General features: G+C 41.8%; 1 protein-coding gene and 1 long non-coding RNA gene across 4 annotated transcripts in view; both read left to right on the top strand.

Moving 5' to 3' along the window:
* The window catches only part of HEATR6 (HEAT repeat containing 6), a 44,411-nt gene extending 32,088 nt beyond the window's left edge, over window positions 1-12,323 (top strand). Inside the window, exons 15-20 of one of the 3 annotated variants that reach the window (XM_029212318.1) lie at window positions 2,310-2,444; window positions 3,265-3,387; window positions 4,127-4,251; window positions 4,916-5,012; window positions 8,327-8,531; window positions 10,194-11,165. In XM_029212318.1, coding sequence (XP_029068151.1) covers window positions 2,310-2,444; window positions 3,265-3,387; window positions 4,127-4,251; window positions 4,916-5,012; window positions 8,327-8,531; window positions 10,194-10,765 — 1,257 coding nt within the window. In that variant the 3' untranslated portion in view covers window positions 10,766-11,165. Of the gene's footprint in view, window positions 1-2,309; window positions 2,445-3,264; window positions 3,388-4,126; window positions 4,252-4,915; window positions 5,013-8,326; window positions 8,532-10,193 lie in introns of all 3 variants that reach the window. The other 2 variants (XM_029212320.1, XM_029212319.1) reach the window with 2 other exon arrangements.
* Window positions 12,324-12,370: 47 nt separating this feature from the next.
* On the top strand, window positions 12,371-23,186 carry LOC114889240. The gene is made up of 3 exons (XR_003791990.1): window positions 12,371-12,419; window positions 14,590-14,727; window positions 22,779-23,186. It is a non-coding gene; the product is annotated as an uncharacterized LOC114889240 (long non-coding RNA).
* The last annotated feature ends 985 nt before the right edge of the window (window positions 23,187-24,171 follow it).

The following is a 24,171-nucleotide window of genomic DNA, read 5'->3' as shown; positions in this document are numbered from 1 at the left end:
CGCAACAAGAGAAGCCACCACGAGACGCCCCCGCTCGCCACAACTAGAGAAAGCCCGTGCGCAGCAACGAAGACCCAATGCAGCCAAAAATAAATAAATTTCACAAAAAGAATGTCTAGCTCTAGTCCCTTCCCTAGACTGCCACTAAAACTGAAATGTCACTGTTTGCAGGGAGTTGCGTTGTGCTTTGCTATCAGACAGACCTGGGCTTAATCCAGACTTCTCCCCTTGTTCCAAGTGACTTTGAGCAAGACTCTTTTTTTTCCTTTTTTTAAAAATAAATTTATTTATTTTTATTTTTGGCTGCGTTGGGTCTTTGTTGCTGCACGCAGGCTTTCTCTAGTTGCGCTGAGCGGGGGCTACTCTTTGTTGTGGTGCGTGGGCTTCTCATAGCGGTGGCTTCTTGTTGCAGAGCACGGGCTCTAGGTGCGTGGGCTTCAGTAGTTGTGGCACGCAGGCTCAGTAGTTGTGGCTCGCGGCTTCTAGAGCGCAGGTTCGGTAGTTGTGGCGCACAGGCTTAGTTGCTTCGCGGCATGTGGGATCCTCCCAGACCAGGGCTTAGAACCCGTGTCTCCTGCGTTGGCAGGCGGATTCTTAACCACTGCGCCACCAGGGAAGCCCTGAGCAAGGCTCTTAACTGTTCGCACTTAAGTGTTGTTTCATATGTAAAAAAGGGGTATACTTTCTGTATTACTAATCTGTTGAGTGATAAATTATCCTAAACACTTTGCAACTTAAAACCATATCCTACATTTATTCTCTCACATAGTTTCTGTGGACCAGGAATTGAGGGCAGCTTACCTGATGGTTCTGGCTCAGGTCTCATGAGGCTGCAGCCAGGATGCTGGCAGGGACTGCAGTCAGCCGAATTTGACAGGGGTTGGAGGAGCTCCTTCCAAGGTGGCGCGATCACTCGCATACCTTGCACGTTAGTGCTGGCTGATGGCAGATCTCACTCAGTTCCTTCCCATGAGGACCTCTCCAGAGGGCTGCTCGAGTGTTCTCCTGACAAGGCAGCTGGCCTCCCTTATAGCAAATGAATCGAAAGTGAGCAAAACAGAGCTGTAGGATTTTTATAACCTAGTTTCAGAAGTTCTGCACTGTCATTCCCACAATAGCCCATTAGTTAAACAGGTCAGCCTTAGTGTGGGAGCGGATGGCCTCCTGAACATTAGGAGGTGAGAATCACTGTGGGCCATCTTGGAGGCTGGCAACCACACCTGTCCACATTCTTCTGGTTTGGGGCAGGAGGACCCAGATTGGGTTTCCAGGAGCTAGGATTGTGGGGCGAAAGAATTGGTGTGTGAGTGCATGGCAAAACTGAGGACTAAGTCCATGGGGCAGGAAATGGAGACACCAAATCCCCAGACAGATTTGCACATGGGGCATGAAATCCCAGGGTTTTTATAAAGCATGGGAAGGAGACTGTTAAAGGTACTCTGCAGATGCCTACCTTGAGGGGCATTGAAGTGAGAAAATTCTTCAAAGTGCTGAAAACAGAGCCTGTTGTTCAATTTAAGAATCTCCACTGTACATCCGGCACTGTGCTAGGGACTCTACACAGTCTTACATTTTATTATCACACAAACTCTGCCAAGTAGATCTCTTTGTCCTGTTTTACTGAAGAGGAACCAAAGCTTAGACCGATTCGGTGACTTGCCTGAGGCTGCAGAGACAGGAAGCAGAAGCTGAAGTGCTAACTCCACCCCAGCTCCTGCTCTGGATCCCGTGCTCCTTGCACTCGGGCACATGGCCTCTGGGCTGCTCTGGGACCCCGACCCTTGTGCCCTCGAGGTTTGAAAGAGCCCTGGCTGGGTGGCATTTGATCTGATTCTCGACCAGCTCTGCTGCCCACTAGCAAGTTACGTTATCTCTCTCTGCCTCAGTTTCCTGGTGTGAAAATGGAGATAAGGATATATTCTTCATTTAGTTGGGCTGAAGATTAAAATGAGTAGATATGTGTAAAACACTTAGAACAATGCCTGGCGTATGGGAAGCTCTCTGAAAAACAGCTGCTGCTGCTGTTACTGCTATCCTCATCTTCATCTTCCTCCCCAGTATCATCATCACTACTGCTGCCTTACTGTACCACACTGTAGTTTCCTAATGAATGAAATGGAAGCATGGAATTAGTTGTTTTCTAAAGTTCCTTTCATTGCTGTGGAAGAAGTAGTAGTAAAAGTATTTATAGTAAGCTACTACGTTAAGGAAAAACTTTTCATCACTATGGTTACTAGTGGTAGTCTTAGTGTCTAGCTGGTTCCACTGTTGTCTCTTGGGCTGCAGTTGTTACTGTGCCTCTGTTCCAGGTGGTGATGTTCTGGACTGTGATGCTGAACGGTCCTTTACCCAGAGCCCTGCAGAATTCAGAGCATCCGACTCTGCAGGCGAGCGCCTGTGATGCCCTGTCTTCCATCTTGCCAGAAGCCTTCAGCAGTCTGCTGGTAACCTTAGGGGTGTTTTATCATCTTTAATTTGTGACTCTGAGCATGAGAGCTTGAGTTTGATTTTGACTGTTTTTCATTTTGAACCAGTATTCAGCATTATCTCTGAGGAGAAGGTGCATGTTCTATTTGAGCGTAGGGTGAGGGCAGTGGGGAGCAGCACTGAAATCTTAATGTCTCAGAGGAGCTTTTACTCCCTGTGCGTAGAAGGCAGGGGAGAGAGAAGTGAAAGTAGCAGAGGCTTTGAAGTCAGATTTCAGAAAGATTTCAAATCCAAAAGTTAGAAAATCCTAGCTCTTTGGATTGAAATCCTAGCCGGTTTAAATCTCAGCTCTTCTACCTTCAGCTCTTTGGTTATCTTAACTTCTCTAAAAATTAGTTTCATCCCCTATAACGTGTAAATGATGTGAGTAATAACATGAAGCATGTGAAAACGCCTTGCTTGGTGCCCAACACACATAGTGTTCAGGCTGCTACTTCCTTTAATCCTTAATGGCATTTGCATCCATTCTTATTTATGTAAATTCGTTTTTATCAGGAAGGCAGCTTGACTAAAGTAGGAGAATAAAGTGACCTGACTCACGATGGTAGAGGTTAAATGTAATCACGATGCTGTGTGTCCCCCTGCCCCGAGTGGGTACTCAGATGATAACTGGATCTGAGTTGAACCTTTGTTCTCTGCCAAGTTAACCTCAAGGGCTCAGTTGTGGTCAACTCCTGAATGTGGATTCAACCCAGGTGTGTCACAGTCACTTGTCGAAGGTATCGGCTCTTGGCTGTTTCATTCACACTTTTCCTTGGCCAACCTTTCTCACTGCAGAGTGACAGGCAGATCCTGTGCATCACCATGCTGCTGGGGCTGAATGACAGCAAGAACCGATTAGTGAAAGCTGCGACCTCTCGGGCCCTTGGGGTCTACGTGCTTTTTCCGTGTCTCAGACAGGTCAGAGTGAGCCTGTGTAGCTCCACTGTGCCTCTTTACAGTCCATTTTCTTACTGTCTTTGGTGGATATAGAGCTCCTGAGTTGGACAGTAAAGGAAATTAAATTGCTTTGTAATCTGGTTTCCTTAATTGCTACTAAAATATGCTACTGCCTGTAGTTCATTTGTTTTTAACGATTTTGCACACTGGCCAGGACCCTAAAACAGTAAATGTTTAAGTCAATGGATAATTGGAAAAAATGAAATGGGACATTACCATACGATACTAATAATTTAGAAAACTAATAGAGTTTTTATTAAGAAGGGAATAAATTTCTCCTTCACTCTTACTTGTGACCTTTATCTCTCTGAGAAGTGTGTAAGTGAACAGGATGTGTTTTGGAAATGTGTTTCATTGTCCACATCTCTTCCTGAGGTGGAAATCAAGCCAAGCTCAGAATTCATAGACAGTTGTCGCAGGCTGGGCTATAAGATGTTCACAAGAGCAAAATCTGTAGGCTCCTTGCGTGTGCATGGCACATACCAGAATCGTGGGAGACCTTCCCCTGGGATTTTAATGAGTGCCCAAATTGTAATATATAAGAAGAAGAGTAAATAGATTGAGTAAATGAATTTTGATTTCCAAATAGAGATTTGTGGTAAAGGCTTACAGCTTTATCTGCAAATAAATTTGAGAATTTTCAAGGTAGCAGTGTGAACTCCTAAAGTGACTACAGTGTTTTGTTTTTTTTATCTTACAGGATGTCATATTTGTTGCAGACACAGCAAATGCAATATTGATGTCACTTCAAGACAAGTCTCTTAATGTCCGGGCCAAAGCAGCCTGGTCCCTAGGCAACCTGACAGACACTCTGATTGTCAACATGTAGGTGACTCAGCTCATTTCTCCTGGGTGACTTCCAAGCCTAAGGTCCCAAGAGGATATCTTTGAGCCCTATTATAAAACCAAAACCTTAGTAATGGTTGCCCTACTTTTTAAATATTGTGTTTGTATTTTTTTAAGTAATATATTCACAGGTTAAAAAAAGAATTCAAACAGTACAAAGGGGTATGCAGTATATAGCCTTTCTCCTACCTTAATCCCCTAGTTTCCCTCCCCAGAGGCGACTGCTTTATTCATGCACAAGTATCTTGCTTTTTGTCATTTAACTCTAACATATAACATGTATAAGCATTCTCCTGACTTCTACTGACGTTTTATAAATTGGTATTTATTATTACACAGTCATCACTATGTGATGATTATTTCACCATTACCCTGTAAGTGAACATTCATGTTATTTTAGGCTTTTATATGCATTGAACATTTTCGTGCATGAAATCTCTCCATTTTGAGATATTCTTTTTGGTTACATCCAAAAGAATGTGGACCTACTAGGTCAAAAGGTATAAACTGTAAGTTCTTGGTATAATCTGAACAGATTTGTGGAGCTGTTTTTATAGTTATACTGAGTGAATATAATTTGTACATGTCTATATTTAACTGGGCTTTACCTTTTAACATGTTTTGCCTGCTTTGGATGGGACAGGGAAACACCAGACCCAAGTTTCCAGGAAGAGTTCTCTGGCCTCCTGCTCTTGAAGATGCTGCGATCAGCTATAGAGGCATCCAAGGATAAAGACAAGGTAGACTGACAGCAAAACCTAATATTTTTCAGTTAGATACTTAGTGTATTATAGTTTTATCCCACCAAATTTATCCCTGTTCAAAGGAGATGGAGGGTGTACTCAGGGTATGTAGTGTACACTCCACACTTGTACAGTTTCTTTCCTGTCTCATGAAAAATATCAGTGCCATTTATTTTATTTTTTTAATTAATTTATTTATTTTACTTATTTGTTTTTGGCTGCATTGGGTGCTTGTCGCTGCACGCGGGCTTTCTCTAGTTGCAGTGAGCGGGGGCTACTCTATGTTGTGGTGCGCGGGCTTCCCATTGTGGTGGCTTTTCTTGTTGCAGAGCACGGGCTCTAGGCGCACGGGCTTCAGTAGTTGTGGCTCGCGGGCTCTAGGGCGCAGGCTCAATAGTTGTGGCACACGGGCTTAGTTGTTCCGTGGCATGTGGGATCTTCCCGGACCAGGGCTCAAACCTGTGTCCCCTGCATTGGCAGGCGGATTCTTAACCACTGCACCAGCAGGGAAGCCCGTCAGTGCCATTTGTAAGACTACTCCATGATATGTCCATGTAGCTGTTTTTTTCCAAAAATCTTTAAGTAGAATAGACAAGTCAGAAAGATGAGCAGCTTGGCTTTGAACATTCCCTGTTACACTATTAAGTTTTAAAAATGTAGACCTAAGCTTTAGGGTCAGGCAGACATGGTTCAAATCCTGGCTTGCCGGTTACTAGCTAAGTGACCTTTGGTGCGTTATTTAACTTCTACGAAGGTGAATTTCTTCCATAACATGGAAGTTGTTACATATACCTCATTGGATTCCAAGATGCCTTTTTTTTTTCTTAAAATCTTTATTGCAGTATAATTGCTTTACAGTGGTGTGCTAATTTATGCTGTATAACAAAGTGAATCAGCTATACATATACATATATCTCCATATCTCCTCCCTCTTGCGTCTCCCTCCCACCCTCCCTATCCCACTCATCTAGGTGGTCACAAAGCACTGAGCTGATCTCCCTGTGCTATGTAGCTGCTTCCCACTAGCTATCTATTTTACATTTGGTAGTATATATATGTCCGTGCCACTGTCTCACTTCGTCCCAGCTTATCCTTCCCCCTCCCCGTGTCCTCAAGTCCATTCTCTACATCTGCATCTTTATTCCTGTCCTGCCCCTAGGTTCTTCAGAACCTTTTTCTTTTAGATTCCATGTATATGTGTTAGCGTATAGAATTTGTTTTTCTCTTTCTGACTTACTTCACTCTGTATGACAGACTCTAGGTCCATCCACCTCACTGCAAATAACTCAATTTCATTTCTTTTTATGGCTGAGTAATATTCCATTGTATATATTTGCCACATCTTCTTTATCCATTTGTCTGTCGATGGACACTTAGGTGTCCATCGTCCTGGCTATTGTAAACAGTGCTTCAATGAACATTTTGGTACATGACTCTTTTTGAATTATGGTTTTCTCAGGGTATATGCCCAGTAGTGGGATTACTGGGTCATATGGTAGTTCTGTTTTTAGTTTTTTAAGGAACCTCCATACTGTTCTCCATAGTGGCTGTATCAATTTACATTCACACCAACAGCGCAAGAAGGTTCCCTTTTCTCCACACCCTCTCCAACATTTATTGTTTGTAGATTTTTTTTTTTGGGCCTTCTCTAGTTGTGGCAAGCGGGGGCCACTCTTCATCGCGGTGTGTGGGCCTCTCACTATCGTGGCCTCTCCTGTTGCGGAGCACAGGCTCCAGACGCGCAGGCTCAGTAGTTGTGGCGCACGGGCTTAGTTGCTCCAGCGGCATGTGGGATCCTCCCAGACCAGGGCTCGAACCTGTGTCCCCTGCATTAGCAGGCAGATTCTCAACCACTGCGCCACCAGGGAAGCCCTGTTTGTAGATTTTTTGATGATGGCCATTCTGACCCGTGTGAGGTGATACCTCATTGTAGTTTTGATTTGCATTTCTCTAATGATTAGTGATGCTGAGCATCCTTTCATGCGTTTGTTGGCTATCTGTATATCTTCCTTGGAGAAGTGTCTGTTTAGGTCTTCTGCCCATTTTTGGATTGGGTTGTTTGTTTTTTTAATATTGAGCTGCATGAGCTGCTTGTATATTTTGGAGATTAATCCTTCATCCATTGATTTATTTGCAAATATCTTCTCCCATTTGCGGTACACGGGCCTCTCACCGTTGGTGGCCTCCCCTGTTGCGGAGCACAGGCTCCGGACGCGCAGGCTCAGCGGCCATGGCTCACGGGCCCAGCTGCTCCGCGGCATGTGGGATCTTCCCGGACCGGGGCACGAACCCATGTCCCCTGCATCGGCAGGCGGACTCCCAACCACTGTGCCACCAGGGAAGCCCCTCTTCCATTCTGAGGGTTGTCTTTTCGTCTTGTTTATGGTTTCTTTTGCTGTGCAAAAGCTTTTAAGTTTCATAAGGTCCTGTTTGTTTATTTTTGTTTTTATTTCCATTTCTCTAGGAGGTGGGTCAAAAAGGATCTTGCTGTGATTTATGTTATAGAATGTTCTGCCTGTGTTTTCCTCTAAGAGTTTTATAGTGTCTGGCCTTACATTTAGGTCTTTAATCCATTTTGAGTTTATTTTTGTGTATGGTGTTAGGGAGTGTTCTAATTTCATTCTTTTATGTGTAGCTGTCCAGTTTTCCCAGCACCACTTATTGAAGAGACTGTCTTTTCTCCATTGTATATTCTTGCCTCCTTTATCAAAGATAAGGTGACCATATGTACGTGGGTTTACCTCTGGGCTTTCTCTCCTGTTCCATTGACAAGATGCCTTTCTTTAATAGCACCTAGCATAGTACCTGACTGATAGCAAGTGCTTAATTTAGTACAGCGGTTCTGGGAAGCCCTACATCAGGCTAATTTAGTCAGAATTGGTTTTTTAAAAAGAAGGCTTCCCAGATGATTCTAGTATGCTGCAAAGTATCCTAGCAAAGTAGTCTAGCAGAAAAGTATTGACTGGAATTATGAAACCTAGCTTTTCCTCCAAGCCTTGCTGCAAACCACCAGTGTCCTGTTGCCCCTGGGCCTTACACACCATCTCTGTACAACAAGGAAAATGGACCTCTCTGAAGTCCAGTCTAACATTAAAAAAATCAGGGCGAGGAGCTCTGCAGAACCTGACCTCTCTGATGGCTCAGGATGTTAACCACACAAGACCTTGCCGAGTTCTAAGAACTTGCACCTTTACAGGCTGAATTTTTCATTATCTCTCTTGCTTTAAGATGTCTTGGGCATCCTGGATTTTTTTAAGTGGAAATTATACTTTCTGACACATGTCTTTAGCATGTTTTACGTTTGATTCTAGGTAAAAAGCAATGCAGTCCGGGCCCTTGGAAATTTGCTTCATTTTCTGCAACCATCTCATATAGAAAAACCCAGATTTGCTGAAATCATTGAGGAGGCTATCCAGGCCCTAATTTCTACTGTTCTAATTGAGGCTGCCATGAAAGTCCGATGGAATGCTTGTTACGCAATGGGAAATGTATTTAAAAATTCTGCTCTTCCCTTAGGTAAGAATGTCTCCCTCTTCTCTCTGGTGGAGGGCCTCTTTGGACAGCACACACCAGTGTGCATTGTTAGTAAAGCCACAGTATTATTCATAATGTTTTAAAAAATGGAAACATACTGAACACCCCAGTTTAGGGGAAAGGTGAGATAAATCATGGTATATATGTTCAGAGAGATACTTTGTTGCCACTTAAAGTTATGTTTACAGAAAGTTTTTGGTAATCTGGGAAAATACTTCTGATGTTAAGCAAATTAAAACAGGATATGAAAATTGTTTCTACAGTACGATCTCAGTTAATGGATAGAAAAAAGACTGCAAAGAAATTAGTCTAATTATTAACAGTGGTTGCCTCTGAATGGGATGATGAGTAGGATTTTATCTGCTTTCATTTTCTAAGTTTTTTACAGTGAGCATCTATCATTTTAACAATCAGGAAACAAATAAAGGGGAAAACAGACCTGGGAGGAAGAGGGTATAAATTGGAGATTCCATATGCGCCCTTGGTACTGAAGTGGAATGCTGCGTAGGGATCTGCCTCTGAGTAATGACATTCTGTGCACCTTGATATATCATCAGTGGCTGACAGCTGCTTGGGTGTCTGGATCGCAGCCTCCTAATCCCAGTCGCTTGAATTTCCAGCATTTACCTTACATATTTGTCTCTGTGACAAGATTTGAAACATAAGTGTGTGTTCCTGGAGAGGTGAAGCCATTCTGGACCAGCAGAGCCTGCATCACGTTAGGGAAATCTGGCTCTTCTCCCTTTTACTGCCAAGAGCGTCCAGGCAGACCAGTCAGCCGGGAACCAGTGGAGATGTAGCCTCGTGGCTTTTTCCACTGAGGAAACAGCCTGAAGTAACCTTTGGGGTTGGAGCTCATGGAAGCTGGGTATCTGCTGCCTGTCTTCAGAGACATCAGAGATGTTGGGAAGGGCTGGGAGCATTAGGGAAGCCGCCTTCTACTCTGCTGCCCACCTTGAGGACTGAGAACTCCCGAAATGGAGTAAGTGGTAACTCTGACAAGGAATAAAGCTGCCGATTTCCTGGGGCCAACAGGAAGCGAGAGGAGCCAAGAATCTAGGCATCATCTTCTCAATATTAGAAAATTGAGCCTTCACTTAATCTGAGTCCTCTGTCCCCCAGTCACTGCCTAGACAGTATTTTCTTTTTCTTTGCAATTAAATGCATGACTTGCTTTGTCCAGAGCAGGGTCTAGATGCTAATCTGTGTGATGAAATGGCTTTTGCCAGCATGAGCAGGGCTGGACAGGCAGTTGTGCACTTTGTGCACTGCTCAGAAGCACCCAGCCGAGAGGACAGGTGGGGCTGCAGTTCAGTCCCTGCTTCTCCCACCAAGCCTTACCCCCTCAGACGAGCATCTTCCCAGAGAAGGAGCCTCTTTCTAAGTCCTATTCAGGGTAGCAGAAGTCCTGAGCACATGTCATGCTCATCTAGGGAAAGGGAGAGCTTTGGGAGCCGGTACTTGGCCACTTACCTAGGATCCCATAGTCACTCACCACCCCGATCTTGTAGGATTATTGTGAGAATTAAATGAAAACATAAGATGACTAACTTGAGCACTAGTGTATGTGCTTCCTTCTACCCCTCTCTCATCCCACTTATTTTTAAACCTTTATTTGCTTTAATGACTATGGATTCTTTCTAGGAACAGCCCTGTGGACTTCCCAGGCCTACAACGCCCTGACATCAGTTGTGACATCATGCAAGAACTTCAAAGTGCGCATCAGATCTGCCGCTGCCCTTTCTGTCCCGGGCAAGAGAGAGCACTATGGATCTGTTGACCAGTACGCTCAGATCTGGAATGCATTGGTCACTGCCTTACAGAAGAGTGAAGACACCACAGACTTTTTGGAATTCAAGTACTGTGCTAGCCTACGGACCCAAATCTGCCAGGCACTGATTCACCTCTTGAGCTTGGCCAGTGCCTCAGACCTGTCCTGCATCAAAGAAACCCTTGAATTGAATGGGGACATGGTCCAGTCCTATATCCTACAGTTTTTAAAATCAGGAACAGAGAGAGATGACACTGGAGCACCCCACAGCCCGCAGGAAAGAGACCAGATGGTCAAAACAGCCCTGGAGCACATAAGCAGTGTCCAGGCACTGGCTGGCGACACAGCCAAAAGGGCCGTCATGGGCTTTTTAGAAGATATCCTGACCGTTCATTTTGACTCATCTGGATCACAAGTAGCACTCTTAGGATTAACAAATCGGTGAATATTTTACCGGACCTTCCATGTGTCAAGTGATGACAGGAAGACCTGAGTTTGAGCATCAGATGTGTGGGATTTAATCTTAGGGGCAGAAACAGTCCTTTCACTATTTATTTAGATTGAGTTAGCAGCTATTTAAATTTTTCTCAAAGGGCTCAGCCACTTTAGAGAGTGGTTTCACTGTGTTGGCCGTGGCCATGGTTGTTGGAACCCCTGACCTGTGCACGCAGGAGCCAAGGAGTTGGGTTGTCTTGTGGGCCGAGCAGACTGGGGGTTGTAAAGAGTGTTTAGTCTCAGAAGAGTATTTTTAGAATAGCAAAAGGATTTCGGAGTTAGAATGTTGTATATTGTGTCTCTGGGAATTGTTTTTCTTTTATAATAAACTAATGTAAAGCAGTGTGCCCATAATCTACCATTTTTATCAAGTTGCATTTATAGAAAGCTGTGAGCAGAGCTGCTGTTCAGCCAGTTCGTTCTGGTACAGCTGCATCAGTTGCTAAAATACTGAGACGGTTCCTTACAGGTTAATAAATAGCGGTTGCAGTGAGCTCCCCAAGTGGCAACCCTGGAAGCCCCCTCCACGCCTTCCCTCAAGCCTATAAAGAGTGAACTGGCACGCAAGGGCCTCTGGCCTAGGTCCATGTCCATTTCACCCTGGCCGTAACATCAGCTTCTATCTGAATTTCTTAATGCCCTTTAGGAGAATGTGGTCCCATATGCTAAATTTATGGTTTTGCCACTTTTGGGTTTGTGCCTTAAAAAAGGATTATTTGTTTAATTTAGATGATTACAAAGAAAGGTTTTTAAGTTATATTTTGATAATGCCCAAGCAGTTATAAAAAGTAATTTCTCACTGAAAAATTATTGACATTTAAATTTTGTGTACATCTCTTGACCACCAACAATTTATTGGAAATTATTTCAGTCAGGAATTTAGAGATATTTAATAAAAGATTCCACACATATACTTGATATGGGATAAATAAGAATCAAGATACGTAGAGTGGGTTTGGGCAATATATTATTTACCTATGGTTATTTAGCTTAAAATACATATTTCACAGCATACATACGTCCTCAGTTTTTCTTCTTTGCCCTTAAGTTACTCTTCTCCCTCTGTGTTGTATGTTCAGAAAATACTGTTTAGGCAAAGACTAGGGAACAGAGTGCTCAGATAGCTGAAGGCTCACTTTTCTGTTGATAGAGTACAAGTTTCCAAAGAATGAGACTACCAGCACAGTAAAAACTACCATATAGAGCATTCTTTAGACTTGCTTTTCTTTGGAGATGATTCTGGACACGATTTTTTATAGAGGCCATGGAACTGAGTTGAACCTGTACTGACCCTGCAATGAATCTTAGGACTTCCTTCTCTTGAAGGAATATATTCTTAGTAGCAGTTTATTTGCTTGTTGTTTTCATGAAAGTAAAAATGTGGCATATATAACTTATTCCTGGTTCTTTGGGCTTTCACTGGTGGGTTCCTTGATAAAATATCTGTGAAGTGACTTGGAATGGTTTTACTTGATGATTCACTCTTATCCTTTGCTTATCTTGAATAAAATCTAATTTTTTTCTTTCTAAACCTTTTGCTTCCATTAAGGTGTCCAGGTTTCTGAAAACAGATGTTAATATTCGTATGCAGGGAAAAAGCAAGGGTAAGCACTTCTAGAAATTCCATAATGCAGGGTGTGGGCTTCCGTCCCAATGGGGTGCTGATTCTCTTCTCCCTGTGGCTTTGTGGGTGTACACCTGGGCCAGGGTCTCCTCTCAGACACCTGGGCTGGGGCCTCAGTAAAGCTGCCATTATGAAAGGAAGCCACTCAGAGAATAAAGGGCCGGAACTTATTTGACGCAGAAACAGTAGGAAGTCTGGCTCTGATACAGAATTCTAATTCAGAATGCCAAATTCTGAACTTTCTTTTGATATTTGAAAGAAAAATTTGGAGGAATCAGCTTGGCACAGATGTCTAGATCCTTTATTCATTGAACTGACAGCATTAGGAAACATCACTTATATTCAAACCTTTCCTGTGAAACCCACTAATTCCTGCCCACTTCTAGAACCCGAGGAAGACGCACACTGTAACCTCTTTTGTAGAATTAGTTAATGGTAGAGCCAGTGCCCTAAGGTGATTAGAGGGTAGACAGAAACCTCCTATAGAATAGCAGGGCAGCAACTTCCCTGATTTTGATATTTGTATGTGAATCCAGACGAGGAGCAGAATCTCACCAACGTAAGAGCTAAGTGAGTTCTAGTTACTCCGGTTCATTCGGCCTTCACCTCATTAATATAGTGCAGCCTCTCTGGAGACATAATTCTAAACAGGAGCAGCTGTGTCAATGGAAAAAGCCCTTCCTTGAGAATTATTGCTCTGCAATCTATTCTATGACCTAGAAGGATTGACTCTAGGAACACAGGTATTTTTTAAATTTAGAAGTTCTGTTAACAAAATGTTATCACATTGATAGGTCAAATAAGAAAACTCATAAAAGTGGTCATTTTTATGGATACTGAAAGAGCACTTGATAAAACTCAGTGTTCTTTACTGATCAAAAATCCTTCTAAAGATTTTAAAGAATAAAAAAGATGCTTCGTTAACATCATAAAATATTTCTATCTTGATGGTGACTTTGCTAAAAAAGTCACAACCAAGACAAGCAAGCCTGTCAGCACCACTGTTACCTAACATTGTGTAATTTGATAGTGTGATTAAATAAACCAAAAGTAGAATTTTCCAAGTTTTTTCAAAGAGAGGTTCCAAATTATCTTTATTTGTAGAACACCAGTCTGAGGGATGGAATTCACAAATAATTATTTGTAGAAAATCAACTCAGAAAATAATAGAATAAAAGTTCTGTAAGGTAGCTGGTTACAAAGTAAATATGCCAAAATCAATAGCTCCTCTATATATCAACAATAACCAATAAGATTTTTTTAATGTTAAAAAAGATCCTATCGGGCTTCCCTGGTGGCGCAGTGGTTGGGGGTCTGCCTGCCGATGCGGGGGACGCGGGTTCGTGCCCCGGTCCGGGAGGATCCCACGTGTCGTGGAGCGGCTGGGCCCGTGGGCCGTGGCTGCTGGGCCTGCGCGACCAGAGCCTGTGCTCCGCGACGGGAGAGGCCGCGGCAGTGAGAGGCCCGCGTACTGGAAAAAAAAAAAAAAAAAATCCTATCACAATAGTAATAAAAAGAATAACATACCCAGGAATAAATCTAACCAAAGCCTATGCAAGGATTTTGTGAAAAAATTTAAAAAAATTTTTGGAGGTCATTGAAGACGACATTAAAAAAAAAAACATTAGGGCTTCCCTGGTGGTGCAGTGGTTGGGGGTCCGCCTGCCGATGCAGGGGACACAGGTTCATGCCCCGGTCTGGGAGGATCCCACGTGCCGCGGAGCGGCTGCGCCCGTGGGCTGTGGCCGCTGGGCCTGCGCGTCTGGAACCTGTTGCTCCGCGGCGGGAGAGGCCACAGCGGTGAGAGGCCCGCGTACCGCAAAAAGGGGAAAAAAAAAAAAAAAAGAGAAGATATACCATGTTCCTAGATAGAAGAACCCTTTATTATAAAAAGACCATGTCTTTCTGAATCTATAAATTTAGCTTAAGTCCTATCAAAAACAATATTTTTAATGGCAAAATGATTCTAAAGTTCATCTGGGAAAATGAATGTAAAAATTCAAACCAAGGATTAGGCTTCTAGCCACCACACTGCAGGGGAAAAGAGAATCTCTTCCTCAGTTAGGGTGCCCTAAGGGAGCATTTTTCAGCCTTTGTAAATCCACGGCCCTGTTTGTTACATAAAAATCCATCTCTTATTCTCATTCCAGTCCTAGCCCACCCTGTCTCTCCCACTGCATGCAGCTGTAGTGCCTGGACTCAATGCATGGAGCAGCTATCTTGGAAAGGAAAGAATAACAGGAAGATCAGGGAAGGAAAGGGGAACTCCGAGTACCACCAAACTGGCAGTAAGTTTACTGTTTTTCCCACTCTGGTGTCTCCTGGCCTGGACTCCAAGCAGACAGAATCCTGGACCTGCATACCATGAAGGCAGAAGGAGCTCCCAGAGAAGCTGTCTATTTCTGGTCCTAGGATGGGGCAAGAGGGCCTATGTAAGTCAGAGAGAGGGAGATCCCTGTTTATTGCTGCTTCTCATCTCCCACTCCAGCTCCTCGGCAATCCCACTGCAGCAGAGGCTGTCACAGCCAGGCAGGTGCCTAAAACTTCAGGGAGGGGAACCCTTCTCTCTGACCAGAGGGAGTGCGGTCCCAACAGCAAGAGAGTGATGCCCATTGCTTTCTCTTGCTCTCTGGGTTTTCTCATTTGACCTCTTGGTGTGATAATATTTTGTTAATAGAACCGTGACACCAGAGGGAAATTTAAAACCGTGAGAATGAAGGAAGAGCAACAGAAATGGGAAATATTTGGATAAATAGACTATTTTTCTCATCTTAAGCTTTTTATAACATGTATAATCAGTTAAAACAAGACTTATAACATTGTCTGACTGGGTCTTCAGTGAATATAGGTGTAATACACATGAAAGTTACCACATAAAGAGGAAGTGTGAAGAGATTTATACGGTAGTAAGATTTCTGTATTTCACTTGAATGATAAAATACTAATCCCAAACAACCTATGAAAAGTTAAGTATTTTTTAGTCGCTAGAGAAACCACATGCACACACACACAAATTACACAGAAGATATATTTAAAAACTCAATAGGTAAAGTGGAATACTAAAAAATATTCAAATAATCCAAAAGAAGACAGGAAACGAAAGACAGGAATGAAAAACATAGGGAACAAATAGAAAACAAAAAACAGTAGACCTAAATCCAAACATATCAACAGTTACATTAAGTTTAAAAGGTCTAAGTATACTAATTAAAAGACAGAGATTGTCCGAATGTAAAAATATCCAAGACCCAGCTATATGCGTTTTATAAGAAACCCATTTAAGTAGTATAGGTTAAAAATAAAAGGAGAAAGAAAAATATACCATGCAAATACTAATCAAAAGAAATTTGGAGTAGCTGTATACTGTCAGACAAAATAGACTTCAGAGCAAGAAAATTTACCAGGCATAAACATGGAAATTGCATAATGATAACAGTGTCAAGTCACAGAGAAGACCTAACAATGCTAAATGGATATGAACCTAACAACACATCTTCAAAACACATGAAGCAAAGACTGATAGAACTGAAAGGAGAAATGGCAAGTCAGCAATTAACAGTTGGAGACTTTTAGCACTCACTCCTTTCTCAGTAACCAATAGGACAAATAGACCATATTCTGGATCATGAAACTGAACAGATTTTTAAGAATTGAAATCATACCAAGTATGATCTCTGACCATAATGAAATTAAGCCAGAAATCAATCACCAGAACATCTCTAATTACTTGAAATTAAATAACATACTTCTAAGTAATCCATAGGAGGTCAAAGGGGGAAGTCTCAAAGGATATTGGAAAATGAGAACTTAGAAAATACTTGAAACTGAACAAAATGAAAATATAATAGTATTTGATGTATAACATATCAAAATGTATAGATGCAGCTAAAGCAAAGCTTTGATGGAAATTTATAATATTTGGTACTTATTTTAGAGAAGAAGAAAGGTTTCAAACAATCACCTAAATTTCAAACTTAACTAGGAAAATAAGAGAAAAACCTAGAGCAAGCAGAAGGAAGAAAATTATGCTGAGTGAAAGAAGCCACTCTCAAAATGTTACAAACTGTGATTCCATTTACATGACATTATGGTAAAGGCAAAACTTTAGGAATGGAAGACAAATCAGTGGTTTGCAGGGATTGGGATGGGGGCAGGATTCGACTACAGGGAAGCATGAGGGAGTTTTGGAGTGATGATGGAACTGTTTGGAGTCCTGACTGTGGTGGTAGTTACATAAATCTATGCACGTGACAGAACGCATAGTACAGAATACTCCCCCAAACATCTATAATTTAAAAAATCTCTCTCTCTCACACACACACACATACACACACACACACTCTCTTGATCTCTCTTTCTCACTGTATAGACTGTGTCTTTGTACCATTGGGTACACATAGCCAACTGTGTGCCAGGTATAGTAGCACTAAATATATTTTTTAAATATATTTTAAGAGATGGGGGTTTATCTTATGCCTAATTATAACGGTAATAATCAACATTTATTGGCTGCTTTTTATTTGCCAAGCACAAAAATGATCCTAGATGCATTATGTTAATGCATTTCTAACACTTAAACCATCCTATTATAAACAAGAATATATTTTGTAGCTATTTCTATTACTTAAACATTTAAAATCTTTTTGGTTCTCTGATTCTTTTGGCAAACTTTTTTTAATTTTATTTTTTATTTATTTTTGGCTGCCTTGGGTCTTCGTTGCTGCGCGTGGGGTTTCTCTGTTTGTGGCAAGCAGGGGCTACTCTTTGTTGCGATGCGCGGGCTTCTTATTGCAGTGGCTTCTCTTGTTGCGGAGCACGGGCTCTAGGTGCGTGGGCTTCAGTAGTTGTGGCATGTGGGCTCATTAGTTGTAGCTCCCGGGCTCTAGAGCGCAGGTTCAGTAGTTGTGGTGCACAGGCTTAGTTGCTCCGTGGCACGTGGGACCTTCCCAGACCAGGGCTCAAACCCATGTCCCCTGCATTGGCAGGCAGATTCCCAACCACTGGGCCACCAGGGAAGTCCCAAACATTTTTTTAAATTGAGATATTGTTGATGTACAATATTATATAAGTTTTAGGTGTACAGCATCGTGATTCACAATTTTTAAAGGTTATACTGCATTTATAGTTATTATAAAATATTGGCTATATTCCTTGTGCTGTACAATATATCCTTGTGGCTTACTTATTTTATACATAGTCGTTTGTGCCTCTTAATCTCCTGTTCCTATTTTGCCCCTCCCCCCTTCTTCTCCCAACTGGTAACCGCTAGTTTGTTCTGTATATCTGTGAATCTGTTTCTTTGTTATATTCACAAGTTGGCGAACATTCTTAAAATTACATACAAGCTGCAGCATGTCTTGGAAACTCAAGTTGTAAACTATAGCTATGTAGCAGGATGGCCAGCAGATGGAGACAGAGAACACAAAATGATTCAGACAGGGCTCTTACCAAAGCTGTGATTCTCAAGCTCGGGAGCTGCAGCACCTGAATTTCAGGTTGCTCTCGTTAGAGCAGTGTTTCTTAAACCTGGCTGCACGTTGGCATTACTTGGGGAACTTAAAAAAAAAATACCGATTCTGAGTTTAGTGGTCGGGGGTACTTTTGCCATTGGGAGGTTTAAAATCTGCACAAATGATTCTAATTACAGCAAAGTTTCAGACCCACTACTTTAGAACACACACCAACAGGCGGTCTCAAGCTGGCATGTTTCAGAATCACCTGGAGAACTTGTGAAAACAAGTACCCAGACTGTTGTAGTCTTCATTCTTTGGAGAACCAGTGCATATTGAAATGTTGATGTATCATCTTAAGACAGTTACATATATAATCAGGACTAAATCTGATATAGTCTCAGACTAGATTCTGATATATCAGAGTAACTTCAGGCATCAAATGTTTAAGAAAATTTTATAGGAGAAAAATTTTAATTGAGAAAACACTAACCATGAACTTAATTTTTCCCCTGGAAATGGAGAGATGCCCCGGGCCACCCCTAGCCTGTCTTGTGTAACACAAGAGCAAGGTTCCCAAGACTGGCCAGCAGGTTCCCTCGTCAGAGAAACATAGCCTACACATGGTGTCGGGTTCCAGAAGTTTATAGTCGTGTTTGGTCATTCCATGGAAGGGCATCAGGAAAAAGTAGAGCTGCTCAGGCAACCGGATTCCCAGCCTTCATGGTGCAGGCTCCCCCAATTTTTTTCCACTTTCTTTCACCAAAGTGTTTAAATTATTTTAATATTAGAACCATCATAGATTCATTTTCTAAATAACATTTATTGATTTTCCATATTGTACAAGTAATGAATCTTCATTGTGGAACTTTAGGAAAAAACAAAACAATATATGTAAGTAAGAATGACTTGAGATAATCACTATTATCATTTTGATATGTTTCATGATACATGTCTATGTATGTGTATACACTATGTGGACTCACACACACTTCAGTTATGTGTGTGTGCACACGAACACTCTTCCAGATATACTGTGGGAAATTAGTCTACAAAATTGCGATCATAACCTGTATACTTTCTTGTAGCCTGCTATTTTACTTAACAATGTATCATGAGCACTAAATACTCTTCTAAAACATGACTTTAATGATTTGATAATAGTCCATAGTATCAGTATTCCGTAATTTATCCAGTTCTCTATGGGACATGGTTTTCCAATTGTTTGTTGATTTATATGCACTCTTTCATAGATGTTAGAATTTTATCAGGATGTGTGATGTGAGGCAGAGGTGTAACTGTGTGCCCTCCCAAGCAGTCAGCCAGGTGTCTACACCACTGAGGTAGTAATCACGCAATAAACAAAACATACTTGGAAAACTATAAGACATTGATGAAAGAAATTGAAGATGATGCAAGCAGATGGAAAGATATACCGTGTTCATGGATTGGAAGGATTAATATTGTTAAAATGACGATGCTCCTCAAGGCAATCTACAGATTCAGTGCAATTCCTATCAAAATACCAATGACATTTTTCACAGAACTGGAACAAATAATTCTAAAATTTGTATGGAACCACAAAAAGACCCTGAATAGCCAAAATATTCTTAAGAAAGAAAAACAAAACAGGAGGTATCATGCTCCCTGATTTCAAACTATGCTACAAAGCTACAGTAATCAAAACAGTGTGGTACTGGCACAAAACCAGGTACGTAGATCAATGGAACCAAATAGACAGCCCAGAAATGAACCCACATTTATATGGGTAATTAATCTATGACAAAGGAGACCAGAATATACAATGGGGAAAAGACAGCCTCTTCAATAAATGGTGTTGGGAAAACTGGACAGCTACCTGCAAAGTAATCAAACTGGACTACTTTCTCACACCATGCAGAAAAACAAACTCAAAATAGATTAATGACTTAAATGTAAGACCTGAAACCATAAAACTTCTAGAAGAAAATAAAGGCAGTATTTTTTGGATATGTCTCCTCAGGCAAGGGAAACAAGAGCAAAAATAAACAAGTGGGACTACATCAAACTAAAAAGCTTTTACACAGCAAAGGAAGCTATCAACAAAATGAAGAGTCCACCTCCTGAAAGGGAGAAGATATTTGCAAACAATATATCTGACAAAGGGTTAATATCCAAAATATACAAAGAACTCATACAACTCAACATCATAGAAACAAACAACCCAATTTAAAAATGGGCAGAGGACCTGAATAGACATTTTTCCAAAAAAAGATATACAAGGCCAATAAACACATGAAAAGATGTTCAACACTACTAATCATCAGGGAAATGCAAATCAAAACCACAGTGATAAACCACCTCACACCTCTCAGAGTGGCTGTCATCAAAAAGGCAACAAATACCAGGAGTCGGCAAGGATGTAGAGAACAGGGAACCTTCATTCACTGTTGGTGGGAGTGTAAATTGGTGCCACCGCTATGGAAAACAGTATGGAGATTTCTCAAAAAATCAATGGTTGTTGATCCTTTACATGAAGGGAGAATCACATATGGTGAAGTTCATGACATGTGTACCTTTTGAGCTGAAATACGAACACTCATGAGCCTAGATGTAAAGAACACTTGCTCTTGGTCAGGGAGGGACTGGTCAGACCCGCACCAGCAGGAGGTGGTGAAGTTAGGTAACTGGCCCAAAGTGGCGGAGTCTGAGCTCTTTCCAGTAACAAGCCCACCTTACATACACAAACCCAAGTGTGTCCCATCACATGGGTTCAGATCGGAGTACCTTCAGGTCCCCACACTTTTGGAAAAAGTTTAGCAATATGTATCCCAAAAGCCTTAAAAATCTTCCCACCTAGGAATGCCACTTCTGGAATTATTGTAAGGAAACCATCCAAAATGCAGGCAACACCTACTGTATAGCACAGAGGACTCTACTCGATGCTCTGTAATAAGCTGTATGGGAAAAGAATCTAAAAAAGAGTGGAGGGCTTCCCTGGTGGCGCAGTGGTTGAGAGTCCGCCTGCCGATGCAGGGGACACGGATTTGTGCCCCTGGTCCGGGAAGATGCCACGTGCCGCGGAGCCGCTGGGCCCATGAGCCATGGCCATTGAGCCTGCGCGTCCGGAGCCTGTGCTCCGCAACGGGAGAGGCCACAACAGTGAGAGGCCCACATACCGCAAAAAAAGAAAAGAAAAAAGAGTGGATATATCTTTATGTATAACTGATTCACTTTGCTGTACACCTGAAACTAACACAACATTGTAAATCAACTATACTCTAATAAAAATTAAACAAAGAAATAAAAAAAAACAAAATGCAGGCAAATAGAGATGCATAAAGCTATCCATCACAACATTTTAATGGACAGAACTGGAAATAACCCAGATGTAAAACAGCTGGGCAATGGTTAAATCCACTATGGGACCTCTCTATGTTAAAGACCTTACAACCATTTAAAATGTTTATGAAGAGTTTTGAATGGTGTGGGGACACATTTATGTTATAATGTTAAGGAAATAAAATAGGCTACAAAAATTTAATGCATATGTTTTAATAACAGCTCTGTTGGTACACTAAGGAAGAAAAATTTTCCAGTGTATTAGGAGTGGTTATTTCTGAGTAGAGAGACGAGTGATTTTTCATTCTATTCCATATATTTAAAAAAATATTTTGTCCTTTTATTCTACATGTTTTTGTGTAGTTCCAAGTTTTACACAAAGTGATCAGGAAAAAGTACACATTTATTTAAAAAGAAAACAAAAAGACCAAAAACTGAGTTACCCAGTAAATATAAATGGCATTATAAGCACTATTGTGGTGTCCAGAAGAACTTCCCCTATCTGAATGATGCCAGTTTGGACTGGGGAATGCCACCCACCAAACCCCAGGGACCACCTGCCCTATGTTGTAGTATCTGTGTAGAACACACATTATTCCTTAACAATTTTATAGAAACTAACTCAGTTTTTTAAACTTAACTACATGTATTTTAAGATAAAATTTTAACTACTCTAAAATTAAAAAATAATACCACTTTCTATTCATGAGACCTAACCATAAAAATAAATACAATAAAGCAAAACAAATTACCAAATTCTAGACTGGTAAAGATTCTGAGCTTGAGCCCTTTTTTCTCTCTGTTTAATAAAAAGTGGGGGCAGAGGGGAAAGTGTTGTCAGGGAGAAAGGGACAGATTAGCAAAGTTTTGAGAGTCATTAAAATGTCCTAGCTCATCAACAGACCCCATGAATCAGAAAGATTGAAAGATAATTGAAGTGATCTTCTCACTGGAGACTTTGATTTGTTTTTAATGATTTGCCCAGCTAGCACCCAAACTGCCCACTATACCACATCCTGGGGGAAAGTGCCAGACAGTATTCCTAGCACCAGTGGATCTCCCTCAGTCTGTGGCCACTTGTCCATCTGGTTTTAAGGTCAAGGACAGGTGTTTCTACCATGAACGCCTTTCCATTCCTCTTACAATTCCAAAGTCCTACCTTGTTCAAGACTTTGGTGTTTCCATGCAATACTCCAATGCCTTCATCATTTATTTGCAAAGCATGTTTCGCGGCTTATAAAACCATAAACTTGCTGATACTGTGCCAGTTCTGATCTGAAACAGGCCAGGCAAGTTTAAAAGGGCGAAAAGATGCCACCAGTGCTCGGAAATGGTGGAGGCCAGATAAAAGCTTAGGACACTTAAATTCACTCATTATACAGAGAGGAAACTGAGGCCCAAGAGGAGGGTGGGACCCATGACCAGTGACAGAGTTGGGTTACATCCGGGTCCCCGAATCCCAGTCCAGTGTCACCTCTCTGCTGCACTCCATCTGAAGTTTGCTCAGAACCAAAGTCACTGTTTGCTTTTATCATGAGAGGTTTGCTTACTTTGGAATCTCTTTCCAGCTGCAGGACCAGAAACTAAAATCAGAGACCAATAAAGAAGAGAAGGGTCCTCCTGCAAGTGTTTCTCCTTGCTTCCTAATTAAATGTCAGTGACCTCACTTCTCCCTCTCCTGATTGACACCCAGCTGTGGGCTTGCTTGGCTCAAGGAAGAATCATGGATCTGTGAACTTTGGCAGAAGGAAGGGACCTCATCTCACTCAACCGACATCTAGAGAGACTCTCCATCTGCTAGTGTCCTGGTCCAGCTGCCTCACTCATAGAGGAGACTGAGTCCCCGAGAGGAAGGGTAACTTGCTTAGGGTCGCCCAGCTAGTAAGCAGCAGGGCTAGGCCTGGAATACAAGTCTTCTGCGTCCAAGGTCAGTGCTCACTTTAAAAAAAATGTTTTTAAAATAAAATTCTCTTTTAAACTTGGACAAGGAGAACTGTAGCATCCATGGGACCCTAAATAAAATTCATTTGTTTAATGCATTCATTCAACAAATACTGATGAGTGGGATATGCCAATATATGATTGCCTGGCAGCACTAAGGAGCCATCAAGGTTTGAGGTCATGAATCTAAAGTGTGAGCTGCCAGCCTAGCTGAGCATTTTTCTCGAACTTATTCAGGTACATGGGGTCAGGTGCTAAGTGAGCGGAGAGTCAGATCTAACCAGGGTTGTGATATTGCCAAAGGAGTGTGATGAAGGAAGGGGATGAGAATTGAGGGGATGTAAGGAAGTGAATACGATGAAAAATCATAGGATTTAAACGTGAATTTTATTATAAAAACTTTTTTTTTTAAATTTCACACAATGAATTTTGAAACCGAGTTGTGATGCACGTTCAGGTTGAGATGGTAATATTGTCATCTTTGTTTGGAAGCTGTCTCGAGGGTGTTTGCTTGGGCAGGTTCAACTTGGAGACAGTGGAGGCTCTGCTTGATTTAAATTGTTGTTTGAGCCAGTGCTCGACCTGAGAGCCTCAGGACTTTCCTTCCTCCGGAAGGAGCCTTTTGAGACAAATCTAGGGGCTGGTCAAAGCTCAGGAGCTGCAGCTCAACTTCTAAAGCCCTTTTATAGTGTTATTTGTATAAGTAAATAGTTGGCTTCCTATTTCAGGGAGGGACGTATTTGTCCTCAAGGCTGCCTCGTGTCCTGGGCAACCACTGGGGTGCTGGAAAACACAACTGCTCCTCTCCTGACGTTGTTTTGAAATAGCCAGGGCAATTTGGACCCTTCCACCACAAAAATCAATTGTATACTGAAGCTGAAATGCAAGCCACCCTGCTTCCCCCACTCAGTTTTGTATTCTATCCATCCCCTACCTCACTGTAACACTTACTAAGAATCTGGCCTCCTTTCCACTCATTGTAGGTGCCCATGCGGATGATCTGCATTACTTAGTTTTCAT

Source organism: Monodon monoceros, unplaced genomic scaffold, assembly GCF_005190385.1.
Source record: "Monodon monoceros isolate NGI ecotype Baffin Bay Population unplaced genomic scaffold, NGI_Narwhal_1 Super_Scaffold_9, whole genome shotgun sequence".
NCBI lineage: Eukaryota > Metazoa > Chordata > Mammalia > Artiodactyla > Monodontidae > Monodon > Monodon monoceros.
Note: the sequence above shows the minus strand (reverse complement) of the source record. Positions and strands in the feature narration are given on the sequence as shown.